The sequence below is a fragment of the Paramisgurnus dabryanus genome, chromosome 1, assembly GCF_030506205.2.
Source record: "Paramisgurnus dabryanus chromosome 1, PD_genome_1.1, whole genome shotgun sequence".
Taxonomy (NCBI): Eukaryota; Metazoa; Chordata; class Actinopteri; order Cypriniformes; family Cobitidae; genus Paramisgurnus; species Paramisgurnus dabryanus.
In genome coordinates, this window is record NC_133337.1 from 57,663,657 (window position 1) to 57,681,820 (window position 18,164).

At 35.4% G+C, this 18,164-nt stretch overlaps 2 protein-coding genes across 2 annotated transcripts in view; one reads left to right on the forward strand and one right to left on the reverse strand.

Moving 5' to 3' along the window:
• cyth3a (cytohesin 3a) overlaps nt 1-9,020 on the reverse strand; it is a 29,351-nt gene extending 20,331 nt beyond the window's left edge. The window contains exon 1 of the mRNA XM_065242572.1: nt 8,711-9,020. Coding sequence (XP_065098644.1) covers nt 8,711-8,735 — 25 coding nt within the window. The 5' untranslated portion in view covers nt 8,736-9,020. The remainder of the gene's footprint in view (nt 1-8,710) is intronic.
• A 3,668-nt stretch (nt 9,021-12,688) lies between these two features.
• minpp1b (multiple inositol-polyphosphate phosphatase 1b) lies at nt 12,689-16,325 on the forward strand. The gene is made up of 5 exons (XM_065242563.2): nt 12,689-13,387; nt 13,917-14,111; nt 14,470-14,567; nt 14,793-14,923; nt 15,176-16,325. Exons 1-5 carry the CDS (start codon nt 12,817-12,819, stop codon nt 15,552-15,554), a joined length of 1,374 nt encoding a protein of 457 aa, XP_065098635.1. The 5' UTR covers nt 12,689-12,816; the 3' UTR covers nt 15,555-16,325.
• Nucleotides 16,326-18,164: the final 1,839 nt, after the last annotated feature.

Consider the following 18,164-nt stretch of genomic DNA (forward strand, 5'->3'; position numbering starts at 1 on the left):
CTTGCTGTGTCTGTGCTTAAGTTACTCATAGAGCAGTAGCCTTATTTAGTTTTACAGAGATTGAACATAACCAAGTCAAGTCTGTAACTTAAAAAATCCTAAATAAATCAAAACAGAAACACTACCTGGTTGCAGAAAATGTATTATCATTAATACATTCATACTCAGGAATTTAACGTGTTAGTTTAGTGCCAAATTTTAATATAAAGTTATTTAAGATAAGGTTAAGAAAATATTACTGTTAAATATACAGTGCAATATAAACGGTGCTTTCTGTGGTAAATAATAGAAAAATATGTAATTTACAGAAATATAGTGTATTTTATGTTAAAATAGCTTTGTAGCCCTGCAACGAGATGTCAATCTTGGGTTTGAGATCCAGGAACATATCCTGGATGAAATTTGTATTTATCCTGGATGAATTAAGAGATGAGTGTGAAAGAATGTTTCTTTTTATGACATTAAAAAGAAATCCAACAAGAAAAAATTAAGATGTATATTAAAGAGAGAACAGTTGTGGATAAAATAAAGGAACAATGAATTAAGTGGAGAGTAAAAAAGAGCCAATATGTTAAAAAAAACTGTTAGTCAAAGTCATGGGGGAGTAGTGTTAGGGTTACCAATATTTTTCAAAATATATTATTTCGTGTTCTGCAGAAGTCATACAGGTTTAAAATAACAATTAGTGGAGAAAAAGATGACAGAATTTTCATTTTAAGGTGAACAACTACTTTGATATCAGTGTAAAGTGTTCTCAGTTTAACTCAGTGGAACATTGTTATTTTAATGAGGACTATTAAAAAGTTAATCTGGCAAAAATAATACCACTTAGAAAACGTTTATCATGTTTAAGCTATTAAAATTTTTTACACATGCTAGGATGTCTTTGGGCTAAGCCCCGGATATCCACTGACCCTAGAACCGCCCCTGCTCACAGTTATCATGAAGGGCAAGATTAGCTATTCAGACCAAAAACACTTTTTGTACCAGGATGTAAACATATTATTTTATACTGTAAACTAAGTTGGGCCTTTTTAACATGGGAGTCTATGGGAATTGACTCTCTTTTGGAGCCAGCCTCAAGCGGCCAGTCGATGAATTGCAGTTTGGCTTCAGAGAAATCGGAAGGTTGCCCCTCGGGGAGAACGTAGGGACGAAATGCGCTCTGTACAACAGTTTGTCTATTAACGTAGAAACATGATGGCGACTTCAATGTAAGGAGACTAGAGGTCTTCTCGAGTCCAAAGAAATGTACCCAACCAGGAAAGACCCAAATCACCTTTTACCCGAACTCGACATGCATAAAAAATGTTTTAAGAAAGAATCGACCTGAGAAAAAACAGACAAAATTAGACTCAAATCTGACGCGACCCACACTGTAAAAAAATTCCGTAGAAATTGCAGCTGGGTTGCCGGTAATTTACCGTAGATTTACATTTATGTTATTTGCTGGCAACATTTTGTTCAAAGTTAAATGAACATTAAACATTTACAAGTATTTGTCTTTACAGAGTAAAACTAAAAAAACAGCATCAAGCAAAACATTCTGGGAAACAAAATCTGAAGCAAAAAACAGAAAAAGGTTGATGATGATTTCTGATTCCCAGAATGCTTTGCATGAGGCTGTTATTGTATAGTTTTATTCTGTAAAGATAAAGACTAGTTAATATTTAAAATTTATTTAACTTTGAACAAACTCTTGCCAGTAAATAACATAAATGTAAATCTACGGTAAATTACCGGCAACCCAGCTGCAATAACATTGAAATTTCTACGGAATTATTTTACAGTGCAGTAGCACTTTTGTTTTTAACCTGACTGGACCCAAAAATAAAGGGGAACGGATGTGTGTACGGTCAGCAACCGGCACACACAAGTCAGACGGTAAGAAACCCCGTTGGTTTTGCAACCCATTTGGCCTGCTGCCACTTTTTTTTTGATTTCTTATCCAACAACAACACCAAGGTAACCACTACAGTGTGCATTCAAATTGATTGGCTTAATGAAAATCAACCTACCGCGGGCAACACAATGTCACAAGTGTTCTTGGCAAACAGAGGGGGTGTTGGAAAAGGAAACACGCGAAATAGTTTGGGTTTTCTCAGGTCCATTTGGCAAAAAAACCCAATTGATATTTATTTCAACAGATCCTCCCAAAAGTTGAACACTGCACCTTTAATTAAGATTTTATAGAGATTTCATCTGTGATTTTTCATTCTAATGGAATGCTACTTGAAAACTGTAAGATATATTTCACTGTGGAAAGAGGAACGTTCAAAAAGACTATAACATCAGCAGCTAGTGATGATTTCACAAATTTGCATCCTGACTTGAAAAACCAGGACCGTTGAGATATGCAAACTATCAATGTCAATGCTTCATTCCATCAGTATGACTGACACTTTGATAGGAAACCATTACGGTTGCTTGTAAAGCAGAAAGCACTGCTGACTATAAAATCACTACAGTCTAAATCAGACATAGTGTTAAAGTAAAAGCCACATTTAAGATTGTGAGAACAGTTGAGGAGGATATGTCGTATTTCAGTGCACGCTGATGATCTGAGGCATGAAATCTGGATTTGCAGCCAGGCTCTTTAATCTACACACATGGCCTCAATCCCTCTAACTGTATCTCATCCCTATTCTCAATAGCAGCACAGGATCAGCACAGCTGCTCTAAATCCACAGCCTCACACGCCGATATTAACCACACATAGTCGTCTGTGGGGAGTTGCAGTATACAGGAAATTTACTGACACACAGATGTGTCTCAGCCAAAACCTATTCAAACATAATAACAGCATAATGCATCAGCAGAGTTCTGTGTGGTCAGTCATGCACTCTTATGCATCTGTCAATCATGGTAATCAACCCAATAATATAGATGATGCATTATTCGATTCATGCAGGAATACTTTGAGGACAGATATTTTATCTCTATAGGTCACTACATTTAATTATCTAGTAGTGCAAAACTCATTTGGATATTTAGATATCCAAAGATAGATATTTTTAGAATAAGGAAAGACATTTGCATATCTGTTAACCAGTGGAACAGATGGAATGGTCGGCAAGCTTATCTCTGTCCGAAAGGAAAAGTTTCTGTGTCCTTATCACTGTGTGTTTCTCTTCATCCTCTTTAAAGTCCAGCTGAATTTTTATCCCCCTCTGCATTTATCAAAAATAGTACTAGAAAAAACACTGAAGATGCAGACCATAACATCTGCTTAACCATTTTTTTTTTTTAAACAGACTGCTCTAAATTCCCATTTTTTGGGTGAGACTTTTTGTGCATAGGTTGTGCATAAATATACAACAAAGATTGGTCTAGCAGGTATATAGATAATAAATATGTAGTTGTATAGTAGCATTGGTTGTGGATAACCAGAGCCCACACATACTACTGATAATGTATACATTAATGCAATGTAAGTGGGTTTGAAAAACATCTGGCAAATGCAAGAATGTAATGTAATGTAATAATAATAGACCCTCTGGTTATTGACATGTTCTTAAAGAAAGATAATACAATTGCTTTCCTACCATAAAACCTTATGTGTCTGGGGCAGTATGTGACTTTTAGAAGGATCTCTTGACAGAAATGCAATATAATCTATAATTATATTATCAGTGGTGTATAAAGACCTTACATAATGAACTGTATTGTTTTTATTACCCTAGAATGAGACGTTTTTAACTGTATGTTAGGGTCTCCTTACATGGAACTACAATAGCCTTGTACATTTGTTCTTCAGTGCGTGTTTCATTTCTGAGTTGTCTCAGACGACTACATGTTTTTCCCGTGGCGGCTTGTAGCTTCTCTATGGCGTTTTGAAATTGAGGTTAGTTGCAATTCGCAATCTCACTGCTAGATGCTGCTGTACCCACATTACATCTAAGAGTGTATGCTACACTCTTAAAAATAAAGGTACTTAAAAGGTTCTTTACAGCAATGCCAAAGAAGAACCATTTTTGGTTTCTCTAAGAACCATTCAGTCAAATTTTATAGGAACCATTTCTTTCACCCCTTTTATAATCTAAAAACCATTGTTCTCTAAAACAGAAAGGTTCTTCAGCTGTTAAAGGGGACATTTCACAAGACTCTTTTAAGATGTCAAATAAATCTTTGGTGTCTCCAGAGTATGTATGTAAAGTTTTAGCTCAAAATAACATCTAGATAATTTATCATAGCATGTTAAAATTGCCACTTTGTGGGTATTAGCAAAAACATACCATTTTGGAGGCTGTTTACACTTGGCATTAACATGCGTTTTCATTGATCGGATCACAAGTGGGCGACGTTAATGCCAGTGTAAACGGTGTTCAAAACGTTTTGAGTTTTGAGGTAGTCAAAACCACTTTCGATCTTTACATCTGAAGCAGCTGATCTCCGTAGTTTCGTTTTGAAAGCGTGTGAAAGTTGCGCGATCCTATTTCATCAATTGCGCTGAAAATTCAGAGAAAGCTCTTACATATACACGTACAAAACTCTGTGCAGCATGTTTACTTGCTAAACAAGCAGCGGACTCTGACATAATATTAGTTTGCGTCCATATAAACTCATAATTACTCCCGCTCGCATTTAAATGTCATCTGAGAGACTCGCCCACAGTCTCGTCAGACCACCCCCTCACAATATTCAGGACAAAAGCGGTCGAAAGTGGACAAAAGAGACAGATTTAAATATTAGGTGTAAACTTAATGTGTATCTTTCGTCCCCTGTGATCCGATCGATGAAAACACATCTTAATACCAAGTGTAAACAGCCCCTTGGATGTGTCCTTTCAAATGCAAATAAGCTGATCTCTGCACAAAATGGCAGGGTCGTGGTTGGATAGTGCAGATTAAAGCCCAATTTATAGTCGTGCGTAAGCTCTACACCGTAGCCACGCCAGAGGTTATCCTTAGCCTGTGCGTAGCCTGACGTGCACCTCGTAAAATTTTTACAGCACGTCAGTTCTATGCGGACTGCAAGCGCTGTGATTGGTCCACCAGAACCCCTCCCGTCAGGTAAAAAACTGCATCCTAGGTATTTCCATTTGCAACGGTGAAAACAAAGATGTTGAGGAGTGATTTATCTCAAACTGCAACAAAAGTCGCTGTTTATTTACTTCCATCATTGCTGGTCTGTTTCTTCTTCGTTTGTGGGTTAACTTGCCAAACTTCTTCTTCTTTGATGGTCGCGCTGCTACTGTGGTTACAAGTGTCGTGTGGATACTGCCTACCAGAGTGGTCTGCGCGTGTGATTGCACGTCGACGCGGACGACGACGCAAAAGTATAAATGAAAACCGACGTGGAACCTACGCCGTTGTGGCTACGCCGTAGGACCTAAACCCAATTAACGAGCCCTTAAGGGGCATTATTATCCCCTTCTGACATCACAGGGGGAGCCAAATTTCAATTACCTAATTTTTCACAAGCTTGCAGAGCATGCAAAACTAAGTTTCAGGGTTGATCTTTTTTACATTTTCTAGGTTGATAGAAGCACTGGGGACCCAATTATAGCACTTGAATGTGGAAAAAGTCAGATTTTCATGATACGTCCCCTTTAAATGCTCTTTATGGAAAGATTCAGCAAAAAATTGTTATTTTATGGCATGGTGAAGCACCTTTATTTTTAAGTGTGTATCAGTGCTATTGGAATGATACAAATATATCTGTTACCCAATCTTTAGACTGCACATGTGATGTCTTGTGTAATATTGGTGCCCACATATTTTTCAATTACCCTTCGTGGATTTAGAAAATCTGCAAAGAAAAACACAGTAATTCCGAAGAATGCACCGCTGCCGAATCCTGCATTCCTGGCATTAAAGAGATGGAGCTCAGGGACAGTCTTGACTCAGTGGGTGGAAAAGTAGACAAGGATTCTTTGTACGAGCGAGTGGTTGTTTTTAAATCTCCTGCCGAGACAAAGGTTTTGACAACCCTATCAAATAGCCATTTAGTTTTTTTTACTTTTCCTTTTCACTTTTTGTTTCAAAAATAAAAATATTTGTTTTCCATAATAGGAATTTAATCATTCCAACACTGGTTCAACTGTTGCTACAGCTAATAAAGCATCTTGGAAACATTTCCAGACGTTCTTAAAATTAATTCCATATGTGGGACTTTAACAAATACACTGAAAGCTCTCTCTCATTTTCTCTCCTATCTCAGGAAACGGCATCTAAACCAAATACTACGGATGCTTCAATAATACTACTATGTCGTTTACCATTATATATATGTATAATTATTTATTCCAAAATGATTTCACTGAGTAGTAAAAGATTTTGCTATATTTAAGCATAGATGTTTATTGAAAGCATTGAAGGTCATTAATTGTGCCTTCTTTCAAAATCTCACAACCATGTGTTGCTAACCGAACCACGCTGTACCAATTAAGGTTTATTTTTTTCTGAACATTAGGCATCTTTTCCATCTTTTTTGTCCTTCAGATCTCGGTTGGAGAAGTCACACCATTGATGAGGTTTTGACCACTGCCTGTGTCATCCATGGTGCCAGACGGCACCTCAGGAGAGCCTTAACCAGACATCGGTAAAATCAGACATATACTATATGAGTGCCAGGACTCACTATCTCTCTTTAATCAGTCTGCTCTTTGTTGGACTGTAGCTCAGGAAAAGCAAGGATAAAAATGGTAAAACAAACATATTTGCACTTCTGTTAAAGACACAAAATCTGTTAGATAGGTTGCCCTTGACATACCAAAGACCCTTGTTTTCAGTCACCATCTACACAGAAAAAGAAGGAAAGTGGTTTTCCATGTGGTTTTTCCCACGGTAAGATAAGACTAACTAGCTGGCTATTCCAAGGCTTTGAAGTTGTGTGGATCTTGATACAAAGGGAACCAGGAAGATGTATTGAGCTTAATGGTGCCTCTACATCTCCTGGCCCTCTTGTCCTTGTAGACATTTACAATGGTCTTGGTCAGATTAAGTGATTACGGTTGTAAATCAATCAACCAAAGCCTGTTTTTTGGATCTGGATCCTGACCTGTTTTTTAACCCTGGTATTTTTAAAACAACTTTCACAGAGTAATAAAGTCCAATAACTAAATCACTGCCTTTATCTACAATGCCAATTCAGATAATCGCATTTATACAGTAACTGGATACAGATTCATCTCAAAGCCCATTGATGCATGCCCACATGATCAAACTAACCAAAGCTTAGTATTAAACCCTTAGGGGCGGTTTCCCAGACAGGGCTTATCCTAGTTCCAGAATAAAATGCCTTCATTTAAAAACACCTTGGACCGACATATCTTAACATATATCAGTGCTATTGTTTTGTCTCACAATGCACACCTGTATTGTTTACTGTAAGGTTTGTTTGTAAAAACTACTTCAATGTCCTAAAATAACTAAGGCTTAGTCATGGGTTCATCTAAACCCTGTCCGGGAAACCGCCCATTCGTGTTAAACCAAGCTTAGTATTTTCTGCTATGGTCATCAGCCACATAGCCACACATTTAAGCGCACTTCCTTTGACAACCAATAATGAGTACATTACGTGTAGTATGGGCAGTAAGTGTATTACAAGGTCACGCCGAGTATCTAAACAACAAAAACAAAAGAGGTAAACATAAAGTTGATGCCCTTTACAAATAAATTTACTATGATAAACCAAAGTATATACCAAAATGTTACACACTCTCATAATAAAGGTTATAAATGCTGTCATTGGGACAGTACCCTTTCAAAAAGTACACATTTGTGCATATTTGTACAGGGTGCATATTAGTACCACATATTTGTACTGAAATGGTACATATTAGGACCTTTTTAAATGCAGATTTTGTACACTTTATTTCTGAATGCATGTGCTAGTATTCAATTAGCTTTTTTAAAAACGAGAATACATTTTTGTTTCTTGTAACCTTGTTTTTGTCATGGAGAGCACTGAAGCTCTCTGACCTAAAATATATATATTTTTTTAATGAATAAGTTATTAAATTATACATTGGAGTAATTAAATGGCTCATGAATTCTCCTGGCACCACCACTGTACTCATAAACATCTTGCCAGCTACTTCAAAGCATCTCCACATCAAACAAACTCACGACCTACATTGCCATACGAGACTGAAGCACAACAAATTCTTATGAAAACACAATGACAGTATTGACATATATACAATAATATGACATGATCGGATGAAATAGATAAAAATGCAACAATTATGTAAATAATGATTCAATCATTGATAATAGTGTACAAAGTATTCACGATAGTATATTAATATTATCAAGAAATTCGCTGGGGGTTTTTTTAGTAGTAAAATACTCAACAAAAAATCTTTCACAGTATCTGTGTGTCTAAACCAAGTAAACTGCATCCATACTAGGAATTCATAAGTTTAACTCAGAAGACAAAGTACTGAATACCGTAGAATTTACTGAAGTAAACTTAATTGTACTGTAGTACACTGTATAGTATTCTTTAAAATTAACTATACAGTAAATTGATCAACTGTAGTACTGTAGTATACTTGTATAGATGTACTACAGTAAGGTTAAACATCTTTAGTATCAAGGAATTGTATTACAGTTTACTACAATAAATCCTACATCTATCAATGTGGGCAGATTCAACGATACTCAAACATGCTGCCGTCTATCTAGGCAGCGTACTCGGTTTGACACACACGGACGGAGATTGACAGCTGTTTATGCTTACGAAAAAAGCACAGAAACCTCACCTCGATTTTCTTCATCCATGTTCATATCACTTTGAAGGGTCGTGATGCAAATAAATTCTCACAGTGTGATTTACAAATGAAAATGTAACGTTGTTTCGTGTCTCAAAATTCAATCACATAACGATCAAAACTGAGCTCATCTTAGCCTAGTTCAGCTGTTGCGGGCTGTTCAAAATGTCATTCGTATATCCATACATGTCGGTGAACATAAATCCTGGTAAAAATGGATATTCAGTCCGCTCCACGCCCGCTCGTACTCGCCTTCATCCATAGAGAGGACTCGTGAGAAGAGATCGCTTCATTTTAGGCAGCCAATATAGGCTCCGCCCACTATAATCCATCAATATATCACTAAATTAAATAAGAAGCAATCGTTTCTCTTTTGCATTACATTTTTTCATAGCATATATAAACATCATGTATTTTATCTAAAAAATTGCAATAAATAAATAAAAATGCATCAAAACATTATATTTCTAAAACTTTATAAAGGCACAGATGCGAATGCATTGGGGATTTAATTATTATTGATTGATTTTAATTTATTTGCTTTAATTTTATAATTTAGCCACGTGGTCCTTACCACAATCTATCAGCCTTTTGCCCAAGGAGCCAATGAGGTATTGCTTTAATAAGCATCATACTGAAATTCATATGCAAGAGTGACGTCATCACGAGGCGGACAATCCCTTGGAATAAATACAGAGGATCTTTCTGGATTTCCGGACAGTCATCCAGTATTAGTCACGATTCCCAAATGAGTTTATGTCATGATCTCTCCAAAATTTCATTTTGTGTCATGTAATTTTATAAATTGTCATGCCACCCCATCCACTCAAGATTGTGATTTTCATTTTGATCATCATAATAAAAAAACTTTTGATGTTTTACTTCATAAGCATGAATTTTAATACCAACTACTGGAAGTTCACATCCGACCGGTTTGTATTTTCCTGCTAGGCATCATGCAGTCAAATGAACTGAGACATCACTGCTCTTCAATTCCTCACACGTTCACCACAATTTCTGCATATTCTTTTAATTCTGATATAGTTTCTGTGTCTCTTAAGTATTGATCTTATTTGAAGCAATGTTATGTAAGATACATCTGGATATGAGACAATGCAGATGACCACAGCACACAGCCAAACCCTGTTCATGAGTGGAGTTTGAATTGGGTGCAGAGAAAACAGGGGCTTCAGGGTGGGAATGATATCCTGTCGGGAACAGATATCCGGTAAAACTCAGGAAGAGAATGTTCTTTCCACTTTTCCTTTTTCAAAGGCTAAAAAATTCCTTTCACTTCACTTGAACGCCCAACTTCAGGCCTAATGTGATGAAAATTATTTAGTATTAATAATACTGATGTGGTGTTTCAATTTATTTATTTATAAACTTATTAACACTGTTAATTACAGTATTATACTGGCAGCTGTTTGCCAGTAACCTACTGTAGATTAAATTGATGTTATTTACTGGCAACAGTTTGTTCAAAGTTAAATGAACATTAAAAAATTAACAAGTCTTTATCTTTACAGAATAAAACTAAAATAACAGCCTCATGCAAAGCATTCTGGGAACCACAAGGCCAATTTTAAAATGACAGAAGTATAAAAACAGATGTTGTTTTCAAAGAAGATGGTTAAACTCTTAGAAAAATGGCACAAAAACAGTCACTCGGATAGAACCCTTTAAAAAGGTCCTGATATATTTGGTTCCTTTAAAGTAGTTATGTACTCTTTATAGGTAAAAATGTGTACCTTTTGAAAGGGGTACTTCCCCAGTGACAGCTTTTGTGCCATTTTTCTCATTTCACATTTATGCAAAGTGACTTACAAATGAAAAAACATTTAACATGTTATTTTATCTAGTTGCATTTTTACTAAATATTTTTTGAAATCCCTAACCCAAGACCAAGATCAATCTAAACATAAGCAATTATAGCCATTTCTGTACAATTTTGGTTTCATAAGAAAACCAGGAAAAACTAGCCTGGTACAATTTGATTTTAAATAGTCTCACTTCCAGATTTAATTTTTTAAGGAACATTGAAGTGCCTTGAAATGTGCAGCTTTGTTTGTTGCGATGATGTGATAGGGAGGAACATAAGATATTAAATATTGAGTGGCTCCTCCCTTTTATATATATAAATCAATAGTTTACATCACAGTGCAGAATGATGTCAGCAGCGCAAAAGGTCATGGGTTTGAATCCAGGATACACACATACTGGTACCTCCTTGTAATGCACCGTAAGTCGCTTTGAATAAAAGCGTCAGCCAAATGCATAAATGTAAATGTAAGTTTTGAATGCCTATGTCTTCTAAATGCAAATGTAGTTAATTTTTTGCAGCACACAACTTTATAGATATCCTTAGGACTAGCTTATTTTTATTAAAAGCCACAAAACTTTAATTTGGATTTTATGGGGACCCTTAGATCAACAGTAACACTGGGAATGACCACTGGTTTGCAGGCAGGAGCTAAAAATGATATTAAAGTCAACATATGTAATCCTCATAAACATTTGCATAAAGACTCAGAGACCAAAACAACTGTGCCAACATGCAAATCAATGAGCTTACAGCTTATCAGATAACATGTGTTTAAACTGTAATCCATATGACATTTGAATGCTTTTCCTTCTCATTCAACGGAGCAGAATGCTTTGCTTTGAAGCAACAGAACTCAACTCTGAGAAACATCCTCACAATAATTGTATGACTTTGGTTTACCATGTCTGTTCCTATTCTTTACTTTAGGAAGATATTAGGAAGCTTTTAACAAGATCACACAAATGTATGCATAGCTGGACACATAAAGACAAATTTATATTATATATTACCAAATATATTTTAGAATTTTTTTTTACAATAAATTTACAAAAATAACTTCAAAAAGGTATAAAGCACAGGTAGCACTGTCAGTTGATGGAAGGGGTGATGAGATATCTTGGTTTGGTTTGGTTTGGGTCAGCTCACCTCACTTTAGTGATGTGGAAAATATTTTTTTACCTTGTTTTACCTTGAAACTACACGAATTGTAATAGATATGATGCAATTTGATATGATGATTTGGTAATTCACAATGTTTCACAATGGTACAAAGTTAACTTACCTGAGGGCAACAGCTGAATAAGAAATGTTACTCAATGAGAAATATGTACTACATTAAAAAAGAAGTGTTGAATAGATAAAGTGTTTGGTATAAAAAACTAATGTTTTCATTAAATATAATAAGTTTACATTTTTTTCAAATGCTTTAATTTCTCCTTGGTACAAACTTTACATTTTTAAATAAAATAATGTGTGTGAACAATGTTTATTGATATTGTAATATTGTAATGATGTTCTTATTTTGGGCAGGAAAAACGGCACAAATATTTTTTCCTTATTTATATCATAATGCGTACCATTGAGGGTTAAACGTTATGCGCACCACTGCCATCTAGTGGACACTATGGCAGGTGTTAAAATAAAATAATTTGTGCCATATGAAAGTTTAACAATATCTTTTTATACAAAACGGTCAGATGTATATATCATGTTATTTTTTTAATGTAAACAATAAGCATATGCTTTTAGCAATTTCTCAAAAAAAAAAAAGATAATTTTTTATATACATTAATACTCTCACTAGTACGGTTTAATTTTAGCCGCTGCATGTTGCTACTTGTATTGTCCTCTGATTTTTCTGTGCTTTTTAACAATGTAAAGATGACTGACCAGTTGTGAAAAGCGCTATATAAATAAAATTGAAATAAGCCGAAAATGACAGCAACTACACATTCTGACCCGGAAGAATTATGTATCTCTGTTTTGAGGCGTGCTTCACGGGTGCAAATGTGTTCGGATACATGTGTTCCTGCACAGACATATCGGTATATGACATCAAAATACCGCGAGAGTGACTTAAGAGGAGTGCATTCGAAACGCTCTCGCGGTACTTTAATTTCAAACTCCGATCTGTCTGCGCAGCGCGCATGAAGTCGACCACACTCCCTGTTGACATGGCACACAGTTGAGACATTGATTGGAATTTCAGGTGAACCAGGTATTTTCGGTGACACGGGTAAAATAAATAAATTAATAATACAAAACAACCGCGATGAAAACACAATACTTCTTCATAAACTATATTGTCGTTTTTCTAAGCATTACCATGGTTCGTTTGTCTTTCTCTAAACTCACGAAACCAACGATTGCACATTACTTTGGGACTAAAGGGAGATACGAGGAAGTAAACCCCCATCTCTTAAATGACATTTTGTTTGTAAACACCTCGCTGGTTGCTCCGCCGTCTCCAAACTGCAATGCTGTTCATATGGTGTCTGTGATAAGGCACGGGACGCGTTATCCGACGACCAAAAATGTGAAAAAGCTAGCGAGTCTCTTTGATCTGGTCTTATCTGATGCGTCGGGCGACGCGCCGTGGCTCAATGACATCAAAAACAAATGGAAGATGTGGTACACTGAAGACATGGACGGCAAACTGGTCGAGAAGGGTCGGGATGACCATAGGCATTTGGCAATGCGACTTGCGCAGTCATTCCCAACTTTGATTTCTGAGGATAAACTCAGTGCCAACCGCATTGATTTTATCACCAGCTCAAAGCACAGGTGTATTGACAGCATCAAAGCTTTCCAAGAGGGTCTGCACAGACTCTGGGATGTGCATGGTAGGTTTAGTGTCCCTTTTTATATTGCACTTGGTCTGATATAAAATTTCCAACTCACAAAAGTAAATTTTTCCAAAACATCCATTTGGGTAAGAGCAAAAGTAACATGGGTCATATTTATTTCCAGGCACTGTTGGATTACCCAAAAAATGTAATAATATCCTTTCCCAGAGAAAGTAATATTATTACTGTAACGTGTTACTAGTACCTAGTTTCTGCCCAACAATGTTGACAGGCACATTTATTACAGATGCATTATGTGTTCAAGTTACAAGCATATTTTTAAACATTATTTAAGTGAAAATATCTTTAAGTCTTCAATATTTTCTTAACTTCCCATTTTGATTCTTAGGTAACTAGATTCAGTTGTTGCATATCTAGGGTCATCTGATATCCCCCATTTTTCGACAGATCTACAATAAATTGCCTATTGTTGTCCTTGTTAATTGTTTAATCCAATGAGGTTTAACCAGGCTTATCAGCTCTTGGTACATGTTGTTGCGTAAACTCCCTGTTCTTGTATTTCTAGATATGGATTACAAACATTATGTGGATGACTCCATTATGAGATTCTTTGATCATTGTGAAAGATTTGTTAATAGTGTTGAGAATAACAAAACAGCTTTGAACGAGGTTCATCGTTTTAAGTCTTCAAGAGAGATGGATACAGTACGGAGGAAAATCGCCAATCGGCTTCAAATTCCATATGACAAATTCACTCCTGGTAATTTCATATAAAACATTTTAAGGGGCAGATTCTCAGACAGGGTTTAGATTAATCCAGCACTTGGCCTTATATTATTTATATTAAGAAAAATAAGTAGTTACAAACAAACCTTACAAAAAACAATACTGGCGTGCATTTTGGCACAAAACAATCGCACTGATATATGTTAAGATATATCAGTACAAGGTGTTTTGAAATTAAGGCAGCTCAAACGTGCATTTTAGTAGAAGACTATAAACCCTGTCCAGGAAACCACCCCTAAATGTTCACAAATTTATATAACAATGACTATTTATTACTACCTATAAATAAGTATTTTTCCTAACTTTTATTGGTTTTTATTTCAAATTTTAAGAAATGGCAGAAGCATCTTACTTTTTGTGTGCCTATGAGTTTGCCATCAAGTCTGAGATCTCTCCCTGGTGTAATCTACTAGACAAGTCAGATGCTCAAGTATGTACTATAATTGGAAATTGCATTCAGTCATTCAGTATATGAGGTCACGAACATTCATTCATTTTATCATTAAATAATTGCAGTAATAACTTCGGCATAAAGAATACGGAAATGTAATATGTTTAAAATTAGCGTAACACATTTGCACCATAGAGTTAAATAAGCATTTTGAGTTTCATAGCGGGATTTATCTTTGCAAATAAGTAACTTGTTTTCTGTCAGGTTCTGGAGTACAAAAGTGACTTGAAGCAGTACTGGAAGAGGGGATATGGACATGACATCAACAGTAAATCCAGCTGCCCCTTATTTCATGATATTTTCAAGCGTCTAAATAAGGCTGCTTATGACTACAGGTTAGAAGATTTGAGAAGTAATTTGAATTTTGTTTAAAAAAAGTTTTTAAAAAATTGCACACTCCTGTTTAAATGGAATACTTTTACTTTAAATGTTTTCGGCATCGACAGTGAATTTATCATCTATTCAGCATAAAAATATTTTAAAGATTCAAATTAAACTGTCTGTACCACTCAAAAATTTTTTGTCCCCTAAATATGGTTGCATGTTAAGGTGTATTCACATTTTTTTAATCCTTTATATTTTACCAGATATGGGGAGGTTGTAAAAACTGCCACGATTCAGGTTGGCCATGGCGAGACCCTTCTTCCTCTTCTCTCTCTGATGGGCTTCTTCAAGGATGAAAAGTCTCTGACTGCAGATAACTACTCTCAGCAGCACAACCGCAAGTTTCGCACCAGTCAGATTGTACCTTATGCTGCAAACCTAATCTTTGTTCTGTATGAATGCAGTGATGGACTCAGAGTACAGTTGTTTCTTAATGAGAAGCCCATACCATTTCCCAATCTTAACCACTCGGCTCCATTGTATGAAACTGTCAAAAAACATTACTCAAAGCTCCTTCATGGTTGTGATTTTAAGAAGGAATGTGACATGCCTCATTCAAAACTCAGGAACACTGAATTATAAATCGGGTTGAGATGACAGATTACAGGGATCAATTATGTGTATTTAAAAATTGTTAAATGTGTGTTTAATTTTTTTTTTACTACAGGAATGTATCTTTAAATGGTTATTTTGTTTCTCTTCAAATTATTGATCTGTTTTTTTTAATTGAAAGTCCAATATATTGTTTTATTCATTTGACATGATACCAAATTTTCAGGCTGTGTATGTTTTGAATCTTTGTGCTTTAAAAACATTACTGTTTTTGTTCCTAAGATATCACTTTCTTTGCCAAAGTACTCAAAAAATGTGCTTTTAAGGTACCAAATATTTTTATTTCTTTGTGATGGAATTAAAGCAAAACCAAAGAGTTTTTTTTATCTTAAAATAACATTTCCAAAAAAGTTTCAGTCGGTTATCCGCTTGAAACCGGGTGAATGGCACTTTCACATTCGCTTTGCACCCCTCTATCGGCCAAAAGTTTCCAACAGTCGGGTCACGGTCCTGTAGTTCAAGTAAAAACTACAAAAACTTGCTTTACGGTAGACCTACAATCCAATCAGACCCAGCTTTGCTGCAGTAGGCTAAATTATTTACGACAGTGGTAAAGGACAATTCCGCTTCCAACCTGTAGGGGGAGCAAAGAGCAAAAACTCTTTAGTGTTGCTTTAATCTTACATATCATTTAATTATAATTTAATTATATTTAATATATAATTAAATATATTATATCATTATTATATTTAAATTGAATTGTGTTTTTCCAAATATATTTAAATACTTTTTTCAATAACCAAAATGTATTATAGTTTTTATTGTGCGTGTGTGTGTGTGTGTGTGTGTGTGTGTGTGTGTGTGCGCCTGGTAATTATTACGTTGTGGGCACCAACTGTCCCCACAAAGGTAGGAATACCAGTATTTTCGTGACCTTTTGAGGACCCCATGAGGAATCAAGCTTAGAAATCAAACAGAATGATGTTTCTTGAAAATCTAAGGTAGCAGAAAGTTTTCTGTGATAGTTGGGGTTAGGGTTTGGCTTAGGAGAAGGGAATAGAATATACAGTTTGTACAGTATAAAATGCATTACGTCTATGGAATGTCCCCACAAAACATGGAAACCAGAAAGTGTGTGCGCATGTGTGTGCAAAATATAATGTGTTGTCCCAATACACCAAAATTTCAATACCAACACTGGTAAAATTTCACATGGTTCCCGTACCAATTTTGGGACCAAAGCAAAACACAAAAACATTCCAATTGAACAACACACTCTTTAATAAATAAATGAATATAATATAGAATGTTTAAAATTTGATAACTTCATTAACATGAACTGACAATGAAAAATAGTTTTACAGCATTTATCTTTGTATATGCAGGGTTCCCACGGGTCCTTGAAATCCTTTAAAGTGATTGAATCTGGGGAAAAAAATTCCAGGCCCTGAAAAGTTTTTGAAAATAAACACATAGATACATAAATACATAGATACAGGTGATTGAAAGTGCTTGAATCTATTTTGTGCAAGAAATTTTGCGGGAAATAAATCCATATTATTCCCTATGTAGTGTAGGATGAAGTCATAAAAATTCTAACCTTTTTTTGCGCATGTGCCATACTGTTAGTTTTGAATGCTTATATTTTCTGTATGCGAATTTTGATTAATACAAAAAAAAAATTTGTGTAACAATGTATCTTACAAGGTAACATGATGTAACCTTGCTCTCACTTGAAATGTGTCCACACATTAAGTCCTTGGATTTAAGGGTATTGGACCTGGAAAGTCCTTGAAAGGTACTAGAATTTGAAGTTAACCAAGGTGTGGGAACACTGTTATAATTTACAATTAATGCATAATGGACTAACAGAAATAAGTTGGTTTTAAAAAACTACTTATGATCTGCAGTGTAATTAAAGTGTTTGCAGAATTGGGCATGCCTAAATTCAAAAGAGTCATGTACCCATACGGAGTAGATTGATAAATATTGTCTTATTTCACAAGAAAAATTGTGCTCCACAACGGTTTGATTTTTTTTTTTTGATTATGTAGTTTTGGATCTGCCGGCATGTCTGCAGAGTTTAAGGGGTTAACATTAAAATGCTTTTAAATATTTGCATATAACTCTCTCTCTGCCTTTTATTGTTAGGTACTTTCTGTTCAATGTGATTCATGGGTCAAACCACAGTACACAAAACAATATGCCTTTTTTTAGTTGAAAACTATCGCAAAATTAAACATGGGCTCTTCATACACAAGTTGAGCAACCAATGAAATACCATTACCCATTTCTTATAGGATCTGCACCACAGCTGTGAAAACAACAGTATGTCCACTTGGAAAAAGCAACACGTTTAGGCGTTATTTGTCTGTGCCACCAACACACCACATATCGCTAAGTCATTATTTTAAGTCATTATTTATTTAAGTCAACTGGCAGGGATGTTAGATAAGTTGTGAATGTAAAGAATAAACATGACTGCTGTTTCTTCCAACAACGTTTTACATGCAAATGCACTGTTCTGTTTGCGTGACTAATAAATTGTCTCTGTTACCATAAAAGCCAAACCAACATTGTCTTTTTACCCGTATGAATTTATGTGAAGAAGTTAAGAAATGATGAAATATTTGAGGAGAG